The sequence below is a fragment of the Trichomonas vaginalis genome, chromosome V, assembly GCF_026262505.1.
Source record: "Trichomonas vaginalis G3 chromosome V, whole genome shotgun sequence".
Taxonomy (NCBI): Eukaryota; Parabasalia; order Trichomonadida; family Trichomonadidae; genus Trichomonas; species Trichomonas vaginalis.
The window spans coordinates 34,609,518-34,633,799 of record NC_067207.1 but is presented as its reverse complement, the minus strand read 5'-3'; the positions used below and the strand labels follow the sequence as shown (position 1 = coordinate 34,633,799).

Here is a 24,282-nt window from a genome sequence, read left to right as displayed (position 1 = left end):
TAAAAATAAAAAAATATTTTTTTCTTTACTTAACATAACCGCCTGCTGCCATAAGTCTTTGACGCCAACCCATACCAGCTAATGAAGGTTGACTTGGTTTAGTTTCCAAACTAAACTTTGGTTTTGGTTTATCTTCAGTTTTTGGTTTTTCTTCTTCTATCGGTTTTTCGTCACTTTTCGGTTTCTCTGACTTTACTTCACTTGCAGGAACAGTTGTGTCGTCAACATCTTCATAAATATCATATGCCATTTGTTTTTGTTTTCCTTTCAACTTTTTGTGTTTGTTGTAAAGTTTAGAATATTTCGACTCTAAGTCAATGAGATGTTCTATAATGAACTGTTGGTCAGTGAAGTAAACTTTTCCATCTGTTGTCTCGAAAGCTCCTTCAGACTTCAATATTTTATTTGTGAGAGTCTGTTTCTTTTTTGAGATACTTGCCGTTCCATTTTTATGAAAAGTGACTTTGTAGTTAGGGTTTGTATTTCCAGACCTGGCACTTTCTATTATTGAATTTTTCTCTTCATCTGTAAGTTCTTTGACAGGTTTTGACAATGGTTCTGAACTTTTTGTTTGTGGTGTCAAATCTACCGTTTCAACTTCTTCGGTCATTTCATCTCAGTAAAAAATTTTAGTTTGGTTTGTTTTCAACTGGTTGTTGTTGTTTTTTAAGTCGGTCTAAAACTTCCTGAGGTATAGGAAGAACTTGACAAACACGTGGTGTAACTGCTGGAAGTCGACAAATCCATCTTGAACCCATTTGTCTCAATGCTGTATTGTTCATTTCATCTCAGTAAAAAACTTTACATTCCCCACGTTTGAGGCGGTTGAGGTTGGTTATTGTTTACCCATTGTTGTGCATGGTTATATCCTCTGTTAAAGAATCTTTCACCTTGGTCCATATAGTGTCCTGCTTGGTTATAGTAGTCATTTGCTTTGTTATAATAGTTTCCTGCTTGTCTTCCTACATTGTCCATCCATCCTTGAACTTTTCCTCTTGTTTCAGGATTTGGAATAAGATTTGTTGCATCTCGTGCTACATCCCAACCTTTCTGTACAGTTTGTATAATAGGTTGTGCTTTCTCTTTAAGTATACCTAATGTACTCAAAATCTTCCTTCCAACTCCAAATACACCTCTGGCTATTGTTCCCACTGCGGGCAAAAATCTGGATGCAACTCCTGCTAATGCGCCAAATAAACCCATTTCTTATAGGATAAAAATGACGAATCCAAACAAGGACCCCTATGTTTCTAAAGCGACAAAGAAAGCACTCATGATAAAAATCTTTAGTTCAACACCAAATGCTTGGTTTATGGATATCTTGGAAAACATTCCGAGAGTTAGAACAGATGGACCACCATACTGGCTAATATTTGTCGGTCAAAACACAAGATACTGTGAAGCCATACCATTATGGTCCAAAAATATTTTAGATGTGAAAACTGCTTTGACAATATTCGTTGACAAATACCATCCAACAAAACTGACATCTGACTGTGAAAGTTCTTTCAAATCAGATGATGTAAAAAACTATCTGCGTTCAAAAAATGTAAACCAATATTTCATTGTCGACCAAAACCATTCTGCTCTTGGTGTCATTGACGGTTGTATAAAAATGTTAAGAGACTTAAACCAACCACAAGGTGGTGAAGCAAATGAAATGTCATATGACGACAAATATAGACACTTCTCCATGGCAAAGATGAGACAAGTTTTAAATATTTACAATAGCCGTAAACAAAAAGGTTTGGGAAACCACTCCCCCGAAGAAATGAAAAACAACCCTGACTTAGAGAAAGACTATATATTTAATAATTTAGTCAAAAGAGACAAACAAGAAAGAATGCCGGGCTTCAAACTTCAGAAAGGTGACAAAGTAAAAATAGAAATACCTAAACGCGACCCATATGAAAATACTATTGACTATGACAACAATGGGAACCCGACAGGTACTCACATTCGTGTTCGTAAAAATAGAAGAAAGTATACAAGAGAATATTATGAAGTTTTAGGCAAACATGGCAAAATGTACACACTGCAAGCAGAAGATAAAACTACTATTGTCAGACCTCGTTTCAAACTTGTCAAAGTTCAAGGTGGTATACTTTCAAAGACAGTTCCTAACAAATATAAGACAACTCCTGACGAATATGCTAAAGAAGTTGAAAATGACGACTAAGCATTTCTATACCATGCGTAAACTGTCATGTAAGGTGGCATGTATTCTTTACTTTGTCCCGTTGTTTGCGTATATCCTGAAACGCGATGTGTATGGTCTCCTTCTCCCCAAGTGTCATCCCAGTAACCATTTATAGCAAACTTAACGTCGTCTTTAACATCATATCCTTTACCTTTTGTCATTTCTGACCAACCCCAATATCTATGCTTATGCCAACCTGCTTGAGATGTACTTAAATTTATGTAGTGACTGTGTGCAGGTAAATTTGCACCTGAAATCGTTTTACTTCCACCTGTTTCCTTTGAAGAGTTTGCACAATACAAAAACCTGTCGACTATTTGAGTCCAAGTTCCAAAACCCAGAACTGTTTCTGGATTTGTTGAGTTCATTGACGTATAAATAGAGCCTATAGGATATAATGTTTGAAGTATTTCTGTCTTTAATGTTTGAAGCTCTGTTTTGTCTGCTTTCTTGTCTAACATTGCGGGTAGTTCATATGCTTCAAAGTTTCTGGCATGATCTTCGATATTCCTGCAACTCTTATCTAAATTGTTAAGAGTATCTTTTACGCTTGTACTCGGATTCTCTAAAGGTGCACTTGAACCAAGGTCAAAGTTCAGTATTATGTCGTCTGCTCTAACAGTTGTAAAACTTGTATGTGTATGAGTCTTATTTGCTTTCTTCTCTAACTCATCGTTAACATAAGTTTTATCTGCTTTAAGGTCTAAACATCCTGAAACCCATCCTGTATCAGCTTTAGTTTTTAAAATCTTCGATGTCCATTCATGATACCATTCAGCCCTTTCTATAATTTCATTATCTTTTTCATCCACATATTCCTTATCTGCTTTCTTCTCTAACTTACTAGCCACACATTCCTCATCCGCTTTCTTTTCAAGGCTAACGTTTAAGTCTGTTATTTCAGATATAGAATGTGTATGTCCAACGGCACTTTTCCTGTTTAAGGTTTCTTGTAAGTTTGTAATATTTGCAATGGTATGTGTATGTCCAACGTCACTTTTCCTGTTTAAGGTTTCTTGTAAGTCTGTTATTTCAGATATAGAATGTATATGAGTCTTTTTAGAATATTCGTTTTCAGCTCTTGTCACTTCACTTGACATTTTATTGTCAACATATGTTTTGTCTGCTAGTTCAGGATGAGTATGTTCTTTTGTTGCATAAGCATTGTTAGCTCTTTCTTCTTCTTTTGCTATTGCATCGTCTACATATTCTTTGTCAGCTTTGTTGTCAACATCTGCTTTCAAAAGAAGTTCATTTATAGGTTTCTCGTTTAAAGTTCCTTTTGTTGGATTTATACAGACAGTATTGTTCTTCTTGTCTTGAAATAGAAACTCATCTGTCATTGGGTTTAATGTCAGTTTTAAGTTTCCTTCTTTCAATGACTCAGATATCTTAGAATAGTTTGAAAAGTTTGTTGTGTTCTTATTTAGAGCTTGCATAATGAGTTGTCGGTTGTGTTGTATTTCTCTCATAGACGCTGTTTCATTTGACATTTTTATTCTAGATAAAATATGCTTCCAATAGAAAAAGAAAATTCAAGAGTTGCTACAACTAAACCATTAGATGAACTTTTTACTAATGTCGGTCAAAAGTTTGAGACAGAGACCGTAAAGCATGAAGGCTATCGTTTTGACTACCCATTAAGATGGCTAAGAGACCCATCTGTCACAAAAGCTATTGGCTTTCGTAGAATGAAGTTCATTTCAGAAGCCATACATGGTTTCCCATTTACGGTCGGTTTTGAAGTTCGATACTATAACAAAGAAAAAACGTATGTATGAGAAATTTGAACAGGGAAAACTTTTACAAGTTAGTTTGCTTGTAAACTTAGAAACAACTCTTCAAGCTTTTCAAGAAAAAATAAACGATATCTATATCGAATATGCAAAACAGTATAACATTGACGAAGGAGAATACCATCTCGATATTATTTATGACAGGAAAAATGCAACTGTTAAAATCAATAGAATAGAAGACCTTGGAGAAAACGTTTATATTTCTACAAAATATAACAACTTGGCATGGTATAGATTTATGAGGATGTTAAATCAGCCTGCAGCATATCCAGTACACCCAGACTTTTATGAAGTCGAAAACCCTAATGGAACATATGAAAATGTTTTCGACCAAGATGCTATTATTGTTCATGCTTCATTTTCTGGCGCCCAAAACTCTTTCTTATGCTTGGCAAATGACTTTTACGAAAAACCTACAAAGTTATACGAACCACCAAGTGGAAGTATTTCAGACTTTCAAGTATGGTTTACTACAGATGGAAGAAAAAGAATAATTCCATTATACCATGCGTTTTACTTAGAACTTAGTTTCATATACAACTACTATCGAACGGTAAAAATATAATTTTTTAATACGGTTGAGGTGTTGGATTTGGTTGCCAACTAGACTGTGGTGCAGGTTCAGGCTGTTGTATAACAGGAGCTTGTTCTTCTGGTTCAGGGTCTTTAGGTATAATACCAACGAACTGACCTACCCTTTTACCAATATTTTTGACACCGTTCCAAATTCCTCTTCCGACAGATTTTATTCCATTCCATATACCTCTTCCAACATTTCGAAAGAAGTTTCCTATCTTACTGAAGAAACCCATTTTACTATATGTAAAAATCTAATGTCCGCCTAGTCTCTTACGTTTCCTGTTGAGTTCCATAGCATTCTTTAACTGGAGCTCATACATTCTGTTTCTCCTCTGGTAGAAAACATATTCTGGGTCAACTCCTGTGTTCGCGTCATCTGCATAAAGTTGTTTATATCCCACTTCAGGGTTTGTATAAAACTCTTTCCATCTCATATTTGCATACCATGGTGGCAAACCTAACGCAGCGTCATTTGACATGGCAGTTTGCATTTGTACATCTGTTGGCACTTGACCATAGTTTGCCATTGCAGTTTGTATTCTAACTTCATTTGGAATATTCTCTGGGTTTGGTTGTCCAGGTTGCTGTGCATTCGCTAAGTTCTGTGCGTCCATTTAATATTAGATAAAAATATCTCTTACGAGTACATATACTGAACATTTGCAGGCATTGGTTCATCTTCATATTCTCTGTACTTTTCTGCCACGTCAAATAAATAAATGACACAATGGAAAAAACCTAAAACAAGTAGTCCTATTTCAAACCACATTTACTTACTAATAAAATTTCTTTGTTATGACACTTTCTCTGGTTTATAGGACCTCTCTCATATTCTATCTTGTCATATCTAAACTCATAGTCATGTATGTCCTCTAACCATCTCATAACGGTTTCCAAACCACTTTTATCGGATGTAAAGTAAAAGCATGGATGGTTATGTATAACGTCTAAAGTTTCTAAAGAGTCTCTCAAAGTCCAGTCTACTTGGTATTGAAAATCCCATGTGTTATAGAACGGTGGGTCCACTATAAAGAAAACATTTTCCTTGTCTTTATATTTTTCATACAACTCTGTCCAATGACATCTCACAAACTCTATACCCTCAATATATTTTTCTATGTCCTCTTTGAAAACATTTGTATAGTTAAGATATAAAACTTTTGACATAAGTGTTTCAATGTCATGAACTCTTATAGAACCACTATATAATAGTCTAGCAGATATACTATCCCAGTCTATATATTCTGCTTTTTTCAAAACCTCTCTCACAATATTTTTGTTATCTAATGGTATACGTTCCATCTTACCTATAGGTATCTTTTCTTTTAACTCTTTCAATATATTGTTTGTGTCTGGAATATGTTTGAGACGGTCCATATAGTTGTCGAAGTCATTGCATATAATCTTTGAGTCTGGGAATATTGTATGGCACAAATGGGATATATAGAAACTTCCACCGAACAAATCTACAAATGTTAGACCATTCGGTAGTTTCTTAAGTTCTCTCAATATAATATCTTTACATTTACTCTTATTTCCAAAGAACGGTAACGGAGGTTTTGTAAAATTCATTTATATATAATAATAAAAATGTTTTTTCCTGAAAAGTGACAGAAAAGTGACAAAGCATGAAAACATATATAATTTGTGAAAAGCGACACATTATATAATGTTTTCGACCCAGAAGAAGGCTTCTTCCCAGAAGCAATGGAGGAAGAAGAAGAGTCCTCCGAATTCACACCAGAAGACTAACAATTTTCCGAATAAAAACTTCATTTATACTAAACATCTTCGGGGCTAGAGGGCACGAAGTGCCTGGAAGCCCCACTACTTTTTTTTAATAACAAATCAAAAACAGATTTTGCTTCATTCCTATTTTGATTACATGATTGATTGATCGCCTTGCTTTCCTCATCATTATTTACGGATTTCTTTGATTTACCGCGAATTGAGTAACTTGTTGTTGATATTAAGTGAACATTTTGAAGATTTGCACTTCTTCTCATCAGTTTTCTATATTGAGCTTTAACAGAAACATCAGTCCTATTTTTGAGCTTTTTGGCAATGAATTTCCATTTGCGACCATATTCTTCGACAAGCTTTAAAAGATAATAATTTTCTTCCATTCTGAATGGCTCTCTATTGATTTTTGAATCCAGGTAATTTATCCATCTGTCTTTGCATTGCCTTGAATTACGAGTTTCCATTTGTTGTGCTACAAATTGCCAATTAATTTCGTTAATTCGCTCATATGATTTGACAATCTTCCTTAGCTTCTCGTCCTCTTTAGCAGTGAAGGGACTTTTAGTAAATATTTTATCCTTAATAGTCTTTTTAGAATCCATTTGGTGCAAATTAATGAAATTGAAATCAATTCAAAATTGAATGCAAAAATATCGGCATAATTGAAATGGAATATAATAAAATAGTTTATTTATTAATTATATTCAATGTTATTACATGAATTCAATAATATTCCATACGATTTTTTGCCAAATCTGAATTGAAAAGAATTTTTATCGATTGAAACTCAAAAATTTGTTTGAATGTCATCTTTCAAAATTTCATCCATAACTAATTGTTGATGAATCATTAAGCCACATCAATTACCATTTGATATCCCAATATTGCTTTTCAAAGATAGAAAAACCGTGTCAAGGCATTTTCAAGAATTCTGAATTTTTTCATTGTTGATATCTAGTAATTAATCTAATTAACTGGATATTAACACATTCTGCTTTCAGAATTTCAATTTCATCAAAATTAAATGGGTCATTATTGATTTTGTAATTTAATCGTTATCGTCTTTTTCTAAACGTGCATTTTTTGCTTTCGGAGCTATTGAACATACATTGGCCCTTACCAGCAATTGAAAACTATTTTTCATTATCAACAATTACATTACTCCGAGTTATTCATCAATCAATGAAAATCGATATATAGTCCATACTTCAATTTACAATATTGGCAAGTCCAATTTCACTTGGCATATTTAACTCATATAGAAAAACCAGTTGGAATCGGCAAAATTATCTTTAATTCCATACATAAGAAAAAAAAATTATAAAGTTCTTCAATAATAGCAAACTAATAGTTTAAATAGATTTACAAGTATCGCCCATCTACTTTTGATATAATTCACATATTAAATGTAGAAAACTGGTTTAAAATAAATATTTCAAAAGTTCGAAAACGATTTATGAAAAAATAACGTGATGACATTTACTAAATTTGCTCTGTATTAAAGTATCGATGATAGAAAGAGCATATTTTGTAAATATTTCAAAAATATTTAAAAGTCGGAGAAATTGTATTGTAATGTACTATAATTATGTTACAAATCCGATTCAATACTAATCCTTCGCTATTGAAGTTGTTTGAGAAGGATATTCTCTAAATTCTTGATAAATCTTTAAAATCTAGAGTAATCGTTTTGTAAACTTAACAAAACTAAAATGTATACCAATAGATTGGCATTTTCTACGTTTTCAAAGTGAGAGAGTGTAAATTTTTTTTTTTATCCTATTAAGGTTTTTAAAAATTTAATTAACTTAATTTATATGATCTGAAATATATGACAAGTTAATATGGAGAATTCTTTCAACCCAATTTCAATTTATTGAATTTTCTATTCGAATTCAAAAATTTTCCCAAGAAGAAAAAATAATTAGGAAATTTAATATGTTATTACATAAAATATTTTATTTATTCAAAGAATTCAATTTTTCTATTGGATCAAAAAACTTGTGTTAAAGTTCGTATTTTTAAGATAACTATACTTTTAGAAGCTGTTTTTATTTTTTTCACCGGGATTTTATTAATTTAATTCTTTCAAAATTTGAATCTTATTGTATATCACCGGACTATGATCATAATAGAGTTGCAATCTCTAATTATAGCCACATTAGTACTCGTGGGTCGATATATCATGGGAGATACAAAATTATTTGAATTTTCTTTTATTTTTTTAAAAAATATTAAAAAAAGTAAATAAATAACTAACAACACAGCATCACTTTTCGTAAAATGCTTTAATCCTAGTCCTTTTCCCCTTAATTTTTCAATCTCTCCCAGGTTGAAATTTATTCGGGAATTTTTAAAGATGCTTGGTCAACATAAAATTTCATTAAATCTTCCACAGGAGTCATAAACTCTGAACATTTGAAGCGAGCATGAACTGCATCATTCAAATTTTTAAGAAGATTTTTGTTCGAAAAGTGATTCAATACGGCGATTACATGAATACAAGGTAATCCGTATAATTCGATGTGCTTACATGTGCATGAATATTGTGAATCTGACATAATTTTTACGCAATATGTATAGCGACCAAAAGTTGCATAATATAATTCTTGAATTGGATCATATAATACCGAGCTAAACATATCTGAATGTTTCAAAGTTTCATTTAGATTTTTGATAATATTATCTGATTTAAAATCACCTGTTAAAACATTTTTAACAAGATTGAATTCATGTTCAATGAGACGGATAATTAGTTCGGCGGGTTCATATGTATCCCATTTATCTTTAATTTCGGCATTAAGGGATTCAATAAGAGATGTTGTGAGTATGCCAGCGGTGTAGTCAGCGAATCCTTCAAATGGGTTAATACTATCTAAGTACTTAAAGAGATCCTGATTATTTTCGCGGTTTGGATATTCTCTTGTAAACGAGTTTCTAACTTTTTAATCAAGTCAATTCGTTTTTGAGGATGGTCTGCGTAAGCGACTTCAACAATTTCGGAATAGACATTGATGTATTCCCTTTTTGTTGCAAAATGACGTAAGCAAAATTTATGATCGCAAGAAAAGCCTGATTCTCTAACAGCAGCTATAATTGCCGGACCTTGATCGGAATAAATATTCTTGAATCTGCTTGGTGGAATAAAAGATTTCAATTTAGTGAGCATATCCTTAATTGTTATCGTATTTTCACTAACAGACCATGCAAATGCAATAGGGATAAGTCTATTATTTGGTGCAGGTGTACCAATAATGAGTAAGTTTCCTTTTTTAATACAAAATAAAAACGTTCCATCAATTTGAATTATTCCGCAAAAAGCTTGTGTTTGCATGTAAAAATGAGTTATTGGAGGAATTACAATAAATGAATAAATTTGAAAGTCTTTTGAATTTTCAGGTAATTCATCACCTTTCTTAAATGTATGCAATTCAATTTCATTGTTAACTTCTTTAACTAAAATCATTTCGCAGAATCCTTGTTCGATTTTGTTTATGATTGAAAAAATTGTTGAGAAATAATTGTAAGATTGAATTCTATCCCCTTTTGTGGTTCCTTTAAGTTTATTTACTATATTATGGAACATCGTATAAGTTGCATTGGGAATATTCAATTCTTTTGCAAAAATTTCTTTGCATTGAGGAACATTATCAGAATTTGCTAATTCATAGACTTTTTTTCCTGCTTGCAACTTAAGAATTTTTGGTATATTGTTACTCGGCTTGCATTGCTTTGCTCTATGCTCGTGTTTAATTACTGGAATGAAGAAAAGTTGACCATTTTCATGAGTCTTTACAAGCTCCATGCAAAATTGGCAGTTAGGACAACGAAACTTTTTTCCTTGCTCAAAATTTAATGGATAAAAAGAATTATATGAATCTTTTGCAATAAATATAGCAGCTTCTGTAGGATCTGTAAATTTTAATTTGCTATATCTTTCCTTGAGAATTGGAATTGGGGATTTTCAGGTATTTCCATTCTATATTTCAATTTTTTACGGGAATTCAATTCATTTTGAATTAAATCCAGCATATCAGCTCCATCTCCTTTTTCTTCATCAACAATAGCTTGGATGGATACTGATATAGTTTGATTCTCTTCCACTATTGTCGGTTCGCTTTCCGACATGAGATAAAATTGAAGGTTTAACGTACTTTTGATACTCTGAGTTAAAAAAAGATTTTCTTAACATAATTTGATTTATTGGTCCTTAAAAAATTCTGATTCAAAATTGAATTGAATCGAACGAGTTTTCCTTTTGAGTCATTTCAAATATTCATGAGAAAGAAAAAAATTCTAGCAATTTCAAATATTTTTGATTTGATTGAATTCAAAAGTGTCACAAATATTCAATGAGAAAGAGAAAAGAGATCGAATATGTTGTTTCTGAGCGAATAGTCAAGCAATATTTCGTTAAGTACAAAGATCAGCATCCGGAAAAAAATAAATGGGTATATCAAAATGAGATTCCGCAAGAAATATTTGAAAAATATCTAGAAACGAAGAAAACAGAAAATATTGATGAAATGTTACGCTGTACTCGAATTGTTCATGTTGTTGATCAAGATAAAAAAGAATTTTATCTTGAATTTTCAAAAAAAAATCAAATTCATCACATATTAAACAAGAATCTAGATGAAGAACATCAAAAGGCTTATATAGATTATCTTGAAAGTTTACTCAAACTTGAAATAAAAAATAAAAATTAAATTAACCCTCGTTAGGATATCGTTGCAAATAAAGATCTGTTTCTCAGAAAGATCCTGATTTTCTGATAAATATTCTGTTGTAACTTCTACAAGGTTTAAGATATGAAAAACATTTTTGACTATTTCATCGCTATCAAATCTGCGGAAACATAGTTAGTATACATATCAAGGGTACGGCGGCATTGCGCGCCTCCTTACCCATGATATGTGAATTTGACACTTTACGAAACCGTTAACGTATATTTTACAACACAAACGACAACACTAACTTAACCTTAAATATTTACAAAGCCGCCAATCACTTCACTTCACTAACGTTTTCACAAACGACTTCACTAATGTAAAAAATAAACGTTCTCACTTACAAAAGTATTGCAACTCCTCCCATTGCTGTGCTTCATATAACAGCTCATAATCTTCTGACTCACTTTCTTCTTCATATAGGTCAAAATCACTGTCATAGTTTATACCTGTAAGTTTTGACAAAGCTAATGAAACACGCTTACCGTTTGTATCATATGCTTGTATAAACTTTCCATTATGCTTGTAGTCATAAACGCTCAAACTAACTTTACCCTTTCTCCCTCGTATCTGATAGAATGTATTTTCACGAGGAACGAAGAACAAATTCTTGAACTCATGACCGTTGTAGTTTGTTATCTCAATAGTTTTCGTCATTTATATAAAAATAAAATAAAAAATAAACTTAAAATTAATGATATCACCACCCTCACACGTATGAAAACATAGCACAAAAATAAATTTAGGTGAAATCTCACCTCTTTTTTCACCCGGTTTTCCACCCTGTTGAATTCATTGCTTTATAACTCTCTTCCTTTCTCCAACTCTTCTAACTTCTTCTTAAGTTCAGCAATGTTGTCCTCATGAAGTTTAATCTTCCTTAATATACCTTCTCTATCTAATGGTTGCTTTATCTTTCTAAACTGAACTCTACCATCCTTCATAGTATGAATGTAAAAACCTTCTGGAATAGTTCCTGATTTAATGTATTCTACCAAAAACTTTTGTTTCATTGCTTCAGTGACTTTAGTCGTCATTTCAATCAAATAAAAATTTTAATATTAAATAAAAATAACGTTATTTTTTCAGTAAGGAAACGCAGGAGTTTTACGATTTATTTGAGGAGTAGGTTCTGGTTTAAATGTTGGAGTCGGTTTAGGAGTTGACTTTTGAACAGGAGTTTGTACTTCCATAGGTTCAGGAGTCATTGAAGGTTTTGCTTGTGAAGGTGTTGGAGTTTGTTTAACTTCAGCTACTTCAGTATTATTTACAACATTTGCTTTATTTCTTTTCAACATCATAACTGCTCCTGCTGTAGCTAGCAAACCTAGTGGGAGACCATATTTTATATAAGGACTTGACCAAATGCTATTTTTGACAGGAGCTGGTGGAACACCTAACCTTGGTGAGACTGCTCTTTGCCATTGTGCAGCTCGTAAGAAATATTCAATAGGTGCTCCATAATCGTTTGGTAAAGATTGTTTCACAGATGGTGAAGGTTCACGAGAGCTTGATGAAGAACTCATTTATAAGCTTTAAAAATAAACGTTCATCCTTTATTCCTCACTGTCGTCCGTAGCTAAGTTATAGTCATCTAATCTTATTATTGGGATGCCATTAGCACGCACCTGAATGGCAAAGCAACAATCCCTCATAAATCCAATAAGTGGCTTTGGTACATTTTCAGTTGCTAGTTCAATAGGTCCTTTAACAGACAATTTGTATGTTATTGGAGCAGTAGATGTTTGACCTTGCTGGAAGCAAAAGTCCACTTCTGTTGGAAAACCACATAAGAAATGTGTGTTGTCATAGCTATCCCATTTATGTTCCACACTACCATCATCCACCAATGACCTCATAACATCTTCATTAAATCCTATCATATCATTGTTTGTATTGCAGGCGTTCGCAACCATTTCATAAAATACAGGTCCATATGATTTTTCGGGTTCTGCAGGCATATTTCCATAAGCTCCCATGGAAAGCTGAAGATATTTAAACTTAGGGTTCTCAAAATTAACATAATAGTTGTCTTTCTTTCTAAATAGTGCCCAAATACTTTTAACATTAATAGGCGTATAAGCTGCTGTAAATGTTGCACTTGAACTATCTGTATTCTTTGAGAATGAACCGTCCATAGGAATCCAATCCATAACTTTAACAGGAAAACATAAAGCCTCGTTTGTATAATGTTCTACAAGTTCTGTATAAATGTTAGGGTCTAAAGAGAATGACTTTGGATGAATGAAACATTCATTAAAATCCATCTTTGTTCGAAACAGTTGCTGGGTTACAGTTGTAATAGTAACTGTTCCACTAGCTTCTACTGCCTTCGTTATCATAGTGAATGGTTCATTCCATGGAACAAATTTATTTGTCGGTGGATTTGAATCTGAAGCAAATGCAACTTTAAGAGTTGGATTGAAAGCAATGATATCATTTACAGATATAGATGTGCATTGTAAGGCGTCGCTACTGAACTTTACTTTAAGCTGAATGTTTCCTGCAAAAGCTGGAATAAATCGAATAGCTTCTAATGGAAGGAATCTTCTAACAGGAATTCTTAAACGAAGCTTAAAATCAAATGATTTTCCTGCTGTAATTGGACCACTAACAATTTGTCCTGTTCTGCATGTTCCCGAATGACTCCATACATCTTCATGTCGAGTCTTTGAGAAAACATCTACTTTCTTTATTTGTTCGGTAGTTTGTGAGTTTGAAGTTATATATGCTTCTTCTCTTGCGTTGTCTTGAGAATATACGATACGACCATTTGCAAGGATTTGATATCCAGCAACTGCATAGAAAGCGTCATCGAAACCAATCCAAAATCCTGGTGGGTTTGTTTTATTGGAACCTGAACCAATTTCTTTATCTACAATAAATTGACCTTCCATTTTATACGTAATGAATGTATTGTAAAGGTCCAACATATTTTCACCAGGAGGTGAGAGATTGAATGTTACCCATGTGTTATCTTTAGCAGTTCCAGGTTGTGATGGAATCTTTGCGTCAGAATATTTTCTATTAGTGTCACCAATTTGAACTGCATTGTCTATGATATCGAAATATGAGCGAATCTGATGAATATGCTCTGCTGGAGTAAATTCGTTTAACTGTTCGTTCTGCATGTATTTACTTCGGATAAAAATATCTATTTACTTCATTATTCTCACTCTTCTTCTTGGCATTCGTGGCGGAAGTTGTTTCTTGACATTTTCAATGAACTGTACATTCTCTTTTGTCTCAACTTCTTTCACTGGCGGGTCAGGATTCTTTGACTCGGTTTGTTTTTCAATGAAATTCACGAACTTTGCAATAAGCTCTTGGTTCGTTATTGAAAGTACATCTGGCTTCTTTTCTTCTTGTTCTATTGACTTTTCAGTTTGAATAGAAGGCTTAACATGGGCTTCGTGGACTTCACCCTTGCCATGCACCTTAATGCTGTCGCTCTCTGCATTTGCTAATGGTACCTTTCTTTTTCTTACGTATATTTTACCATCTTTACTCTGACTTACGTAATAGAAAGGATGTTGTATTCCTCTTGCGTCATTTAATATAATAGACTCTCGCTCTGATTTTGACAAGCTCATTTTACATCGGTTAAAGTTTTAAGTTAGATTTTTATCCGCAGTCAAATGACTCAGACAATAGATGTTGAAGCATTGAAGAAAGAAATTCGTGAGCAAATTTTATCCGAACTGAAGGAACAAAAACCAGAACAAAAGCCAGAGAGACCAAAGAGAAAACTTAGTGAAAAACAACTTGCTGCATTAGCTGCTGGAAGACAAAAGAACCCAAGACTACTGGCGAAAAAAGCTAGAGAAGAAGCTGAAGCAAAAGCTAAAGAAGCTGAAGCAAAGAAAGAGTAAATGGGTTATTTTTATCGAACTAAATGTATAGACAAATACCTTTATCTGTTGCGTTCAGTAGTGAAAACCCTGACGTCAAAAAAAGGGGAACAGAGTAACGTTTAAGTTTCCAACAGACTGGATTGTGAACATAAATGAAGAGAAGTACATTGGCATAACATCTATGTATATAACACGTGCTTTCAGAAAGGTTGACTTTATACTTCAAGTCGAGATAGAAAATGACGAACAGTCTTTAAGCGCCCAAAACATTCACATATACAAATACTTCAATGACGATACGACGTTAGAAGACTGTATAATTACATTTTACGAAAATTTTCAAAAGAAGTTTAACATTGAAGTACAAACTTTACAGCCTTTACGTGAGTTTCTTGCACAACTGAAAGAAGAAGGAATTGTAGAAAGATTAATAGCTTTTCATTACGAGTTTGTAGCAAATGCTGATGGAACTCATGACTGTCAATTCATTGTATTCTCACCATTCAATGAAGTAGCTAAAAAGAAAGAAAATCCATTACGTATAAGATTTCAAATCTCTGAACCAAGTGATGATTTCAAGAATGTTTTCAATTATGATGCAATGCTTCCGAGGAAAAATGAATTTTCCGAAATTAGATTTCCAGGTATTTGGGATAGAAAGCAAGCTATATTATATTCAAACTTAAGTAAGGGCGTTGAAAATGAGTTCATTGGTCATACAAGAACTTCACCACTTCCTAACCCTAAATACTATAAATTAACTGGATTCAATCGTGAGTTTTGGATAGACATGTTCTCCACTCATGACCATAAAGCACCTGTTTTGCTACCTCCAGACCATAAGGACTGTCTCTACATTGAAGCACAACTCTTAAACTCTACCATCGCAGTATTGTAAAATCTACGCTAGCTTTATTTTTATCACGAATGACCTCATTGCTGACCTCATTGCTGACAAAAATAAATGAACTCATTGCTGACAAAAATAAATGACCTTATTCATGACCTCATTCATGACCTCATTGCTGACAAAAATAAATGACCTCATTCATGACCTCATTCATGACCTCATTGCTGACAAAAATAAATGACCTCAGAACTTCAACTTACGAATAAAGCTTGTTTTAGTCGTTATTGAGAAGTTAAACTTTTCAGCAAAGCAAGGACTAGAAGACTTACATAAGTCGAATGCAATCTCTTGACCGTCATAAAGTGCTTTGTAAAGTTTCATTAAACTGAACTCAGAGTCTTTGTCATATGTTCCAACAGGTATGTGAATGTTCTTATCTTCATTGTAATAGCATTGTATAGCTTCAGGAAACATTTCATTAGCTGTTAAAGCAAGAACGTCTTGTTTTACACCTTTACAACGTGCATGAAATGCAACTTCATTTAAATCATTCGTGAGTAAGTCTATGTAAGTCTTCTTTCCACAAAATATTGACTTGTATGCTAAACTTTGTTTTCCAGGTGTTATTTCTGCGAAGTCAGAATGGAACTGACCTAATGTTTTACCAATAAGTTCTCTACCGTATCTCTTCTTAAACTCTGCTGCAAGCTTTGGTATGTCTTCATTGAAAATATGCATGCTATCGCAGTCCTGGTAAAATATTTGAAGACCCATATCTTCTGCAGTACAGAATACTTCACACATTATTCTCTTCGACATAGACAGAATGTTAACACCAAGTGGACAGAAGTTAAAGTGTCTGCAAATGCTTTTCGTTAGCTTGAAAATAGTTTTATCTGAACCATCCAAACCTTCGAACTTCACTATATGGTTGTAGTTTCTGATGGCATATCTTATAGCATCTTTGTCATTTACTATGGTTATTTTTGACTCAATAGGAGATAGAATAGTTTTGCCATAAATACTGTTCAGAATGAGCTTTATATTTTCTTGCAAAGGATTTCCTTCTTTCTTATACTTTAACCTTAACTCAAACAACTTCTTTACTTCATCTCTTATTCTAATATCTCTGTTTCCATCGTAATAGTATCCTTGCAACACTTCACATTTGACACCTTGATATTTTATGAGGTCTTGTAATGTTATATGGTCAACATACATTAAACAGCAAGTGTTTGAACTTCTGGGAACGTTAAGTTCTGGATTTAGTTCAGGGTCACAAACTATTAAAGGAAAGTGTCTATGTATTCCAATCTCTGTTATCTTAATGAGAACAAAGAAGCCGGACATAAACTTTTCACCAATGGGTTCCTTTTGGTCGTCATCGAATAAATGTCTCATGAGATCCTCTGTGCTTAACATCTCATCCTTCATAACCTTTGGAATACCTTCTAAAGTATAAAGTCTTGCTATAGCTGATGGATATAATGAAACAGCGTCGAAATCAGCAATGAGTTTCTTTTCACTCTTTTGTTTCATGTTATCTGACAGCATACATCTTCCACCTTGAATACAGCGTGAAATAAATTCTCTTGGTTTATTTGAGAGGTCATATAAATTTCCATTCGGGAAGTACACTCTGTTCTCAAACAATTTGTTAGCAATAGAACAAATACTAACGTAGTCATATACGTTTAAATCAAATTCTTTCAATATGTCATTGCGGAACTTAACAAAACCTTCTCTTAAAATTCTTACATCTTGTTTGCAATAGAATGTGCTATACTTTTCTAAGTCGAAGTGGTTCTCATCTATTCTGCAACCTTTGATGGAATCTATGTTTTTCATTTATTGGAATCCTTAGCGAATGAGGAATCTTTTCTTTCGTGGAAGCTTTGACCAAAAATAATGTTTAGGTGAAGAGGTGAGATCTCACCTTTTTTTCACCTAATTTTTCACCTCTTTTTTCACAAGCGTTTTACATGAATTGTACGATGTATATTTGAAATCCTAAACAATTTCGTAGCTTCTATTTCTTCGCTGAGGATATCAAAAGTTTTAACAATGCCGAAGGTTTCTTTATACTTCTTCTTGACATCAGATAGAAGGAAATCTTCTGCTGTTGGATAGTTTTTATTAAGAAATGTCAACATATCCATTTTATTTTCTGCTGGTTTTTCTGCTTCTTTCTTTAAGTCTGCATAGTCGTTTCGCATTCTTTCTATCTCTTTGACTGAGTAGTTATATTTTCTTATTGCTGCTTTACATTTTGAACATTGCGGCATCGTTTTTGCGTTATACATTGAAACATTACCAGCTAGAACAACTAAGGCGTCAATGGTTTTCTTTAACTCAAAAGCTGCTGGTTTTATCTGTTCATTCCATATTTTACCTCTTCTATCTTTATCTCTTATCTGCCATACACATTTTGCAACTAATGAAACAAAGTTATCGTATGTCTTAAATTCTTCGGATTTGTAAAGGTCAGAAATATTTTTATAAACCATGTCGCAATCTTTGTCCATAACTTTATGGTTGCAATGATATCCTAGAAACTCATAATTTACTTTACGTATGAATTTCTTAATTTCTACTGAGTCAGTTGCTTTGACTTCAATTTCGTCGAATTCAGGAATAGTTAGTTTTTACTGCTGAATTTCAGGTAGTTTAGGCAAATGGTCGATGAGGTCCTCCATTTCATAAAGATACTGTTCATTTGTTTCATCTTTCGCACTACAGTCTAAATTACTTGTTAAAAGTTCTTGCTTTATCTTCTGGATTTCTGTTTCAAAAGTATATGAAGAAGGAATAAAGCTTTTCATCTCTACCAACATTGACGTAGGATTCATGACTAGCGAGTTTGGTGCTGTAGTTGTGGACAGAGTCCCGCCGTTTGTGGCTTGAATTGTTGTTGTGCCGATTGTTGAAATCATATCTTTTATACAAAATAAAAAAATAAATAAAAATAAAACTAACTTTATTTTTTCTGTCTTAAGGAAATTCATGAAAATTCACGAGAAAGCTAAAGCAATCTGAGCCGCTAAGCGGCGAGGGTGAAAAAAGAGGTGAAAAAACGGGTGAGATCTCACCTCTTCACCTAAACATTATTTTTGGTGTAAATTTATGACAAAAATAAATGGTACCATTAATGATATCATGACTGTTCTCATTCATGTCTGATTTACATCTAATGAAAAAGTTTAGAAGAATTTTCTTATTCTTTCTGGCATATTTTTGTCTTTCCAGTACTCCCGCTCTAATGGTCCCAGATGTGTTGACTTTGACTCTCTCAAGTTCTTAGATGGTATAACATCTTCAACGCCTCCTTCATATCTTACTTTATAAGTGTCATCGTTTATGTTGTAGCCAAGTATTTCAATAACCACTCCTCGCTTTGCTTCGTCAATGGTTTCAGCAAGTTTGCCATTACTACTTTCAACTAATTTGTGACGAGGGTAAAACGCAATAGAGTCGTCAGCAGCTTTTATAAGATATCCATTACCTTGCGTAGAGTCTACGATATAATAGTTTCTACTTAACCTTAAACGTTTCTTTGTCAACGGTTTGTCGTCAAGAACTACACGAACTTTTGTACCAGGAATGAGGGTAAATTGTGTTGAATTTCTGATATTTTGTGTTTGGCTTCGTTTCTTTTGTATATACTTTTCTTCTTGTTGTTGTGTCATTGAATTTGGTGTATGTCCTGTTGTAGAATGTGTTGAGGAATTATATACTTCGAGAAAATGTTTCATTGTTTCTTCGGTAAAGTCTCGCTCTTGGTTTAAATCTCTGAGCGTTCTTATGAAGCGGTTTATGATGCCGAGTATGTTATGGTTATGGTCTTCAGTAGTGTAGTGAGTTATGTTATGCTTAATGAGAAAATCTGTGATTTCATTGCTGAGGTATGCACTGTCTTGGTCTGATGTTAAAGTACTTGGGCTATGTTCTGCTACAAACTTTTGTAAAACTCTTAAAACTTCATGAGTTCCTTTATTCCTCATTGGATATGCATATGCTTTACGAGTGTTAACATTAATGAAGATGAGGAATGGTTTATGTCCTCCTTTTCTGCTTTGAATGAGAGTGTCAAATTGGTATGCGTCAGGAGTGTTGGAGTAAATTGGTAAAAAGTAGTCGTAAGGGTTTATTTTTGTTTGATGTACAACATTTTTGTCAAAGAACCTTTTCACTTCAGCTCTGTTAGTAAATCCCCAACTCTTTGCAGCTTCATTGAACTTCTTAAATGACCTCCATGGATGTTGTTCGAATACTTCTTTCAAGCTCATTTATGTAAAGTTAAAGATTTTATTCTAGGCTCAAGCGCGTTCATTGAACTCTATACCATGCGAATATAGTCACAAATGGTGGCATATAATCTGCACCCGAGCCTGTTGGATTTGTTGTGAAAGTGTGTGAATGATTTCCTGTGGTTCCACAGAAAATACCTGCGCTTGAATCTACTGGGTCACTTGAAATATCATATCTATGCATTCCCTGTCTATCCGAACCTGCTGCAAGATTTGTATAACCTCTTTTTGTTATTGAATGTGAATGACTACCTGTTGTGTTTGTAGTTCCTGTATGAGTGTGCGGTGGAAGGTTTGCTTCTTTAATTTTCTTCGAACCTCCTGTTTGCTTTGAAGAGTTAGCACAGTATAAGAATTTGTCTACAATCTGCTGCCATGTACCAAAACCTAAAACACTTGCTGGATTTGTTGAGTTCATTGACGTATAAATAGAGCCTATAGGATATATGGTTTCAAGAATCTGAGTCTTCATTGTTTGAAGTTCATGTTTAACATTTATAAATCCTTTGCCATCTACAATATTTATATTGTTTGTTATTAAACCATTAGGAAAAGTAGGAGGATAAATTCTTTGTTCTTGTACAGTTGCACCGTTTCTTCCTGTTTTTGTTACTATTTCGATGCATGCTTTAATTTCTTTAATCTTGATTGTTTGAAATTCTTCATGTGTATGGTTCTTGTCGGCTTTTTCCATTAAGCGCAGCATTTACTTCCGACTTCTTTGCATAATTTTCATCTACATAAGTTTTGTCGGCTTTCTTATCTAACATTGCTGGTAGTTCATATGCTTCAAAGTTTCTGGCATGACCTTCAATATTCCTGCAACTGTTATCTAAATTGTTAAGAGTATCTTTTACGCTTGTACTCGGATTCTCTAAAGGTGCACTTGAACCCAAATCATAGTTCAATATTATGTCGTCTGCTCTAACAGTAGTGAAGGATTTATGTGTATGTTCTTTGTCAGCTTTCTTATCTAACATTGCTGGTAGTTCATGTGTTTCAAAGTTTCTGGCATGACCTTCGATATTCCTGCAACTGTTATCTAAATTGTTAAGAGTATCTTTTACGCTTGTACTCGGATTCTCTAAAGGTGCACTTGAACCCAAATCATAGTTCAATATTATGTCGTCTGCTCTAACAGTAGTGAAGGATTTATGTGTATGTTCTTTGTCAGCTTTCTTATCTAACATTGCTGGTAGTTCATGTGTTTCAAAGTTTCTGGCATGACCTTCAATGTTCATACATCTGTTATCTAAATTGTTTAGTGTATCTTTTACGCTTGTACTTGGATTCTCTAAAGGTGCACTTGAACCAAGGGTATAGTTCAATATTATGTCGTCTGCTCTAACAGTAGTGAAGGATTCATGTGTATGGTTCTTGTCAGCTTTACTATTTAATGTAGCTTGAAGTTCATTTATATCGGAGATATTGTGTTTATGAGATTTCAAAACTTTGTTCGTTGCGTCAAGTTCATCTTTGTCAGCTTTACTTTTAATAGCATCTTCAAAAGTTATTTTTGCCTTAACTCTCAAAGTAAATCTTGGTTCAACTAATACACCTTTAACAGAGAAGTATGAAGCATAAATTTCATCGTTATAACCAAATGCTTCTGGTGCTTTACCTGTGTCATACTGTGCAGTACAGTGTATGTCATAACCTTTAGCACGAATGAATTTATATCTTCTTTAATTAACATCTTCCGTCTTCACTTCTTCATCCTGTGTTAAATATCCATGGTAGTCCGTTATAATCTGTTCGTCTGAACTTATATAATGAACATGGTTTTTATCTGCTTTTTCGGCTAATTTCTCTTCTATCTCATTTATTTCAAGTTCATGCCTACCACCACCTCCAGAAGAAGTATTTTTCTTCAGCTCTTGAAGAACGTCCACTTCGCCATCTTTGGTGTCAATAATGAGACTTTGAGTTAAAACCTTTCCTGTCTTAATGGATGTTTGTAAAACTTCTTCTTCACCGTGTTCGGGGTCATGGTCGTCATCATATCTTGTGAAATCAGAGATGTTGTCATTCATTAAGCATATCTGTCCCAAAAGTTCTGCTACTTGAAACTGGAACAAAAGATATACAGAACTTTCATCATCTCCTAAAGTCAAGTCTGCTTTCTTAAGTATTTCTTGAATGTATGCAATGAGGACAGAGTATCTTGGAAAATATTCGAACAATATTTCATTTGCCGTTGGTTTTGGTGGTTCTTCTGGAGTTTCTGTTGTTTCAGTTCCTTCTGTAGGTTCTGTTGGAGTTTCTGCATCTCTTGACTTCAATGCTCTTGCTCTCAAAGACCTAAATGTTAGAGCACCAGGTTTTACAAAGGACTTTATAAATGCTTTAATAGTTCCTGGTAAGTTATTGTTAGCATTAAGTAAGTTCCTTATGCTTCCATCATGTACGTCCATAGCACTATGTAAAAAATCTATACTTTTCTTGTAGTCAGCAATAGACTGACTGTGATTTTTTAAAGATTTGTCAATACCTTTAAGCCAATCTTCATGCATGTCTGATACTGAGCCAAGAATATCATTTGCTTCCTTTAGTGTATTTTGTGCTTCTCGTAAAGTATCCAATCCTGTACGTGCATTGTTTGCTATACGTCTTACAGTATCTATTTGACTCCTTGTTTCTTGCATCCAACCAGATAAAGTTTTAATAGTATCAGAACCATTTGAAATGAAGTTCAAAGCATTTTTAACGTCATCTAAAGCTTCTTCACCAAGTACTGCCCATATCTTTCCGATTTGGTATTGAAGAACTCCATATGAAGCAGCTGTTAAACCAGTATTTATAAGGTTCCATATCCATGATTTAGCAGTTTTTCCATCCTTTCCATCTACACCATCCAAACCGTTCTCGCCTTGAGGTCCTTGTATTCCTTGTATTCCTTGTATTCCTTGTGGTCCTTGAGGTCCGGTGTCACCTTCTCTCCTTTCAGTTCATCTTTATGTTCGTTATAATATTCTAATGTCATAAGGTGTACATCATTACTGCTACCAGCAACGCCGAGAATTTGTTTCTCATTCATGACTAAATTCTTTAGGCATTTAATGTTGTCGTCAAATCGAAAGCTCTTTAACAATTCAATGAGAACATTCAGTACTTTCACTAATGAGGCATCTACTGTAGAATTTATATATTGCACCGTTCCATCATTTATGATAGGAACTTTACTTGTTGTAATGAATGGGTCATACGTGTTAAAAGTATCGAAATCAATGACTTTTTTAGTTTTTCCATCGTCAATGACTAAATCATTGCCTTCAATGGTTAAAGTTGAGTTTTCGTTTACTAGTTCATGTGCTCTTCTTGCTTCATTTGTTTCATACGCATATGCAGCAATAGTCATATTTTAATGAGAATAAAAAATGTTGTTCTATTTGCAAAGTACAGACCCAAACGAATACGGGACAGTAAAGCTACAAACAAACTTAGGTCTTCAGAATGAAGCGCTTGCTTTCAGAGTTGTTGACTTCAATACTATCGCAACTTTTGTCATAACAGATGAAACAGATTTCATGGAGATTGAAATAGATGACAAAAGAAGTGTTATAACATTTCCTAACAGAGCTGGGTATAGAATAGATAAAATTGCTGGAGTCATAAATACTCTCATAAATGAAGAAACTATTGACAACATAGATGTCGAACTCTCTTCTGAGGGAACATTGAAGTTCAGTTATGCGAAGGAGTTTAAGATAACACGAATGAGTCATAGAGTTCAATTGCTTCTGGGAGCATACCATATGACATTTCCTTTGAAAAGTGTTGACAAACGATTGAGATGAAATCTGTTCCATATGTATGTTATGGCAATTGTTTATACATTGAGTCAAAAATAGCTAATGTCACAGGTATTTCAGGAGTTAATAGTAAAGGTTCAGTAGAATATAAATCCTTCTGTTATGCAGTCAATTCAATGTTCATTCCAAACGTTCCTGTCATAGCAACTCATTTAGGTAAATGGGTTCGCATTAGTCCTCATAATTTGAAAGACATGCAATTCAGACTTGTTGACTTTCAAGGAGAGCCTGTAGAACTGAAGGCACCAGTGCGAATGACTGTTGAAGTTGACTTTTTAGAAAATATTAAATGCAACAGCTTACAAGAGAACTCAGAGCTAAAAATATAAAGTATGAATGTTATGTATTAGGTCATGAACTTTGGTTGTTGCTGTTTGATGAAACAAATGAATTAGTTATGTCAGTCAAGAG

The 24,282-nt window shown here is 33.6% G+C and overlaps 19 protein-coding genes and 3 pseudogenes across 22 annotated transcripts, besides 4 other annotated features; 4 read left to right on the top strand and 18 right to left on the bottom strand.

Moving 5' to 3' along the window:
* Positions 1-3,258: part of a mobile genetic element that runs on past the window's edge.
* Positions 41-610, bottom strand: TVAGG3_0457040 (phage tail repeat-like family; the record flags this gene model as incomplete). The annotated part of the gene is made up of 1 exon (XM_051234877.1): positions 41-610. A coding segment is annotated over one exon (570 nt), but the record flags the coding sequence as incomplete, so codon positions are not given.
* TVAGG3_0457030 (uncharacterized protein) lies at positions 802-1,203 on the bottom strand (the record flags this gene model as incomplete). Its single annotated transcript, XM_051234876.1, has 1 exon — positions 802-1,203. The coding sequence occupies one exon, from the start codon at positions 1,201-1,203 to the stop codon at positions 802-804; it is 402 nt and encodes a 133-aa protein (XP_051104606.1).
* Positions 1,220-2,179, top strand: TVAGG3_0457020 (uncharacterized protein; the record flags this gene model as incomplete). Its single annotated transcript, XM_051234875.1, has 1 exon — positions 1,220-2,179. The coding sequence occupies one exon, from the start codon at positions 1,220-1,222 to the stop codon at positions 2,177-2,179; it is 960 nt and encodes a 319-aa protein (XP_051104605.1).
* A 715-nt stretch (positions 3,259-3,973) lies between the features above and the next one.
* Positions 3,974-4,561, top strand: TVAGG3_0457000 (uncharacterized protein; the record flags this gene model as incomplete). The annotated part of the gene is made up of 1 exon (XM_051234874.1): positions 3,974-4,561. The coding sequence occupies one exon, from the start codon at positions 3,974-3,976 to the stop codon at positions 4,559-4,561; it is 588 nt and encodes a 195-aa protein (XP_051104604.1).
* Positions 4,562-4,565: 4 nt separating this feature from the next.
* On the bottom strand, positions 4,566-4,808 carry TVAGG3_0456990 (serine threonine-protein phosphatase family; the record flags this gene model as incomplete). Its single annotated transcript, XM_051234873.1, has 1 exon — positions 4,566-4,808. One exon carries the CDS (start codon positions 4,806-4,808, stop codon positions 4,566-4,568), a length of 243 nt encoding a protein of 80 aa, XP_051104603.1.
* Positions 4,809-4,826: 18 nt separating this feature from the next.
* Positions 4,827-5,009, bottom strand: TVAGG3_0456980 (uncharacterized protein; the record flags this gene model as incomplete). Its single annotated transcript, XM_051234872.1, has 1 exon — positions 4,827-5,009. One exon carries the CDS (start codon positions 5,007-5,009, stop codon positions 4,827-4,829), a length of 183 nt encoding a protein of 60 aa, XP_051104602.1.
* A 319-nt stretch (positions 5,010-5,328) lies between these two features.
* Positions 5,329-6,147, bottom strand: TVAGG3_0456970 (phage tail repeat-like family; the record flags this gene model as incomplete). Its single annotated transcript, XM_051234871.1, has 1 exon — positions 5,329-6,147. One exon carries the CDS (start codon positions 6,145-6,147, stop codon positions 5,329-5,331), a length of 819 nt encoding a protein of 272 aa, XP_051104601.1.
* Positions 6,148-6,356: 209 nt separating this feature from the next.
* TVAGG3_0456960 (RNA polymerase II transcription regulator recruiting protein) lies at positions 6,357-6,920 on the bottom strand (the record flags this gene model as incomplete). Its single annotated transcript, XM_001295399.1, has 1 exon — positions 6,357-6,920. The coding sequence occupies one exon, from the start codon at positions 6,918-6,920 to the stop codon at positions 6,357-6,359; it is 564 nt and encodes a 187-aa protein (XP_001295400.1).
* A 424-nt stretch (positions 6,921-7,344) lies between these two features.
* Positions 7,345-7,533: a mobile genetic element.
* Positions 7,534-8,513: 980 nt separating this feature from the next.
* Positions 8,514-10,636: a mobile genetic element.
* A 542-nt stretch (positions 10,637-11,178) lies between these two features.
* Positions 11,179-24,282: part of a mobile genetic element that runs on past the window's edge.
* On the bottom strand, positions 11,385-11,705 carry TVAGG3_0456930 (uncharacterized protein; the record flags this gene model as incomplete). The annotated part of the gene is made up of 1 exon (XM_001292230.1): positions 11,385-11,705. The coding sequence occupies one exon, from the start codon at positions 11,703-11,705 to the stop codon at positions 11,385-11,387; it is 321 nt and encodes a 106-aa protein (XP_001292231.1).
* On the bottom strand, positions 12,134-12,478 carry TVAGG3_0456920 (repellent protein 1 family; the record flags this gene model as incomplete). The annotated part of the gene is made up of 1 exon (XM_051234870.1): positions 12,134-12,478. A coding segment is annotated over one exon (345 nt), but the record flags the coding sequence as incomplete, so codon positions are not given.
* TVAGG3_0456910 (uncharacterized protein) lies at positions 12,605-14,179 on the bottom strand (the record flags this gene model as incomplete). The annotated part of the gene is made up of 1 exon (XM_051234869.1): positions 12,605-14,179. The coding sequence occupies one exon, from the start codon at positions 14,177-14,179 to the stop codon at positions 12,605-12,607; it is 1,575 nt and encodes a 524-aa protein (XP_051104599.1).
* On the bottom strand, positions 14,207-14,641 carry TVAGG3_0456900 (uncharacterized protein; the record flags this gene model as incomplete). The annotated part of the gene is made up of 1 exon (XM_051234868.1): positions 14,207-14,641. The coding sequence occupies one exon, from the start codon at positions 14,639-14,641 to the stop codon at positions 14,207-14,209; it is 435 nt and encodes a 144-aa protein (XP_051104598.1).
* Positions 14,687-14,920, top strand: TVAGG3_0456890 (uncharacterized protein; the record flags this gene model as incomplete). Its single annotated transcript, XM_001294544.2, has 1 exon — positions 14,687-14,920. One exon carries the CDS (start codon positions 14,687-14,689, stop codon positions 14,918-14,920), a length of 234 nt encoding a protein of 77 aa, XP_001294545.2.
* Positions 15,996-16,490, bottom strand: TVAGG3_0456880 (organellar and viral DNA polymerase type B; the record flags this gene model as incomplete). Its single annotated transcript, XM_001279127.1, has 1 exon — positions 15,996-16,490. The coding sequence occupies one exon, from the start codon at positions 16,488-16,490 to the stop codon at positions 15,996-15,998; it is 495 nt and encodes a 164-aa protein (XP_001279128.1).
* TVAGG3_0456870 (organellar and viral DNA polymerase type B) lies at positions 17,720-18,277 on the bottom strand (the record flags this gene model as incomplete). The annotated part of the gene is made up of 1 exon (XM_051234867.1): positions 17,720-18,277. One exon carries the CDS (start codon positions 18,275-18,277, stop codon positions 17,720-17,722), a length of 558 nt encoding a protein of 185 aa, XP_051104597.1.
* Positions 18,398-18,685, bottom strand: TVAGG3_0456860 (organellar and viral DNA polymerase type B; the record flags this gene model as incomplete). The annotated part of the gene is made up of 1 exon (XM_051234866.1): positions 18,398-18,685. The coding sequence occupies one exon, from the start codon at positions 18,683-18,685 to the stop codon at positions 18,398-18,400; it is 288 nt and encodes a 95-aa protein (XP_051104596.1).
* TVAGG3_0456850 (integrase core domain containing protein family) lies at positions 18,953-19,438 on the bottom strand (the record flags this gene model as incomplete). Its single annotated transcript, XM_051234865.1, has 1 exon — positions 18,953-19,438. The coding sequence occupies one exon, from the start codon at positions 19,436-19,438 to the stop codon at positions 18,953-18,955; it is 486 nt and encodes a 161-aa protein (XP_051104595.1).
* On the bottom strand, positions 19,487-20,038 carry TVAGG3_0456840 (integrase core domain containing protein family; the record flags this gene model as incomplete). The annotated part of the gene is made up of 1 exon (XM_051234864.1): positions 19,487-20,038. A coding segment is annotated over one exon (552 nt), but the record flags the coding sequence as incomplete, so codon positions are not given.
* On the bottom strand, positions 20,079-20,805 carry TVAGG3_0456830 (annotated as a pseudogene). The gene has a single exon. A coding segment is annotated over exon 1 (727 nt).
* On the bottom strand, positions 21,745-22,473 carry TVAGG3_0456820 (organellar and viral DNA polymerase type B; the record flags this gene model as incomplete). Its single annotated transcript, XM_051234863.1, has 1 exon — positions 21,745-22,473. The coding sequence occupies one exon, from the start codon at positions 22,471-22,473 to the stop codon at positions 21,745-21,747; it is 729 nt and encodes a 242-aa protein (XP_051104593.1).
* On the bottom strand, positions 22,543-23,417 carry TVAGG3_0456810 (annotated as a pseudogene). The gene has a single exon. A coding segment is annotated over exon 1 (875 nt).
* On the top strand, positions 23,437-24,200 carry TVAGG3_0456800 (annotated as a pseudogene). Its single transcript has one exon. A coding segment is annotated over exon 1 (764 nt).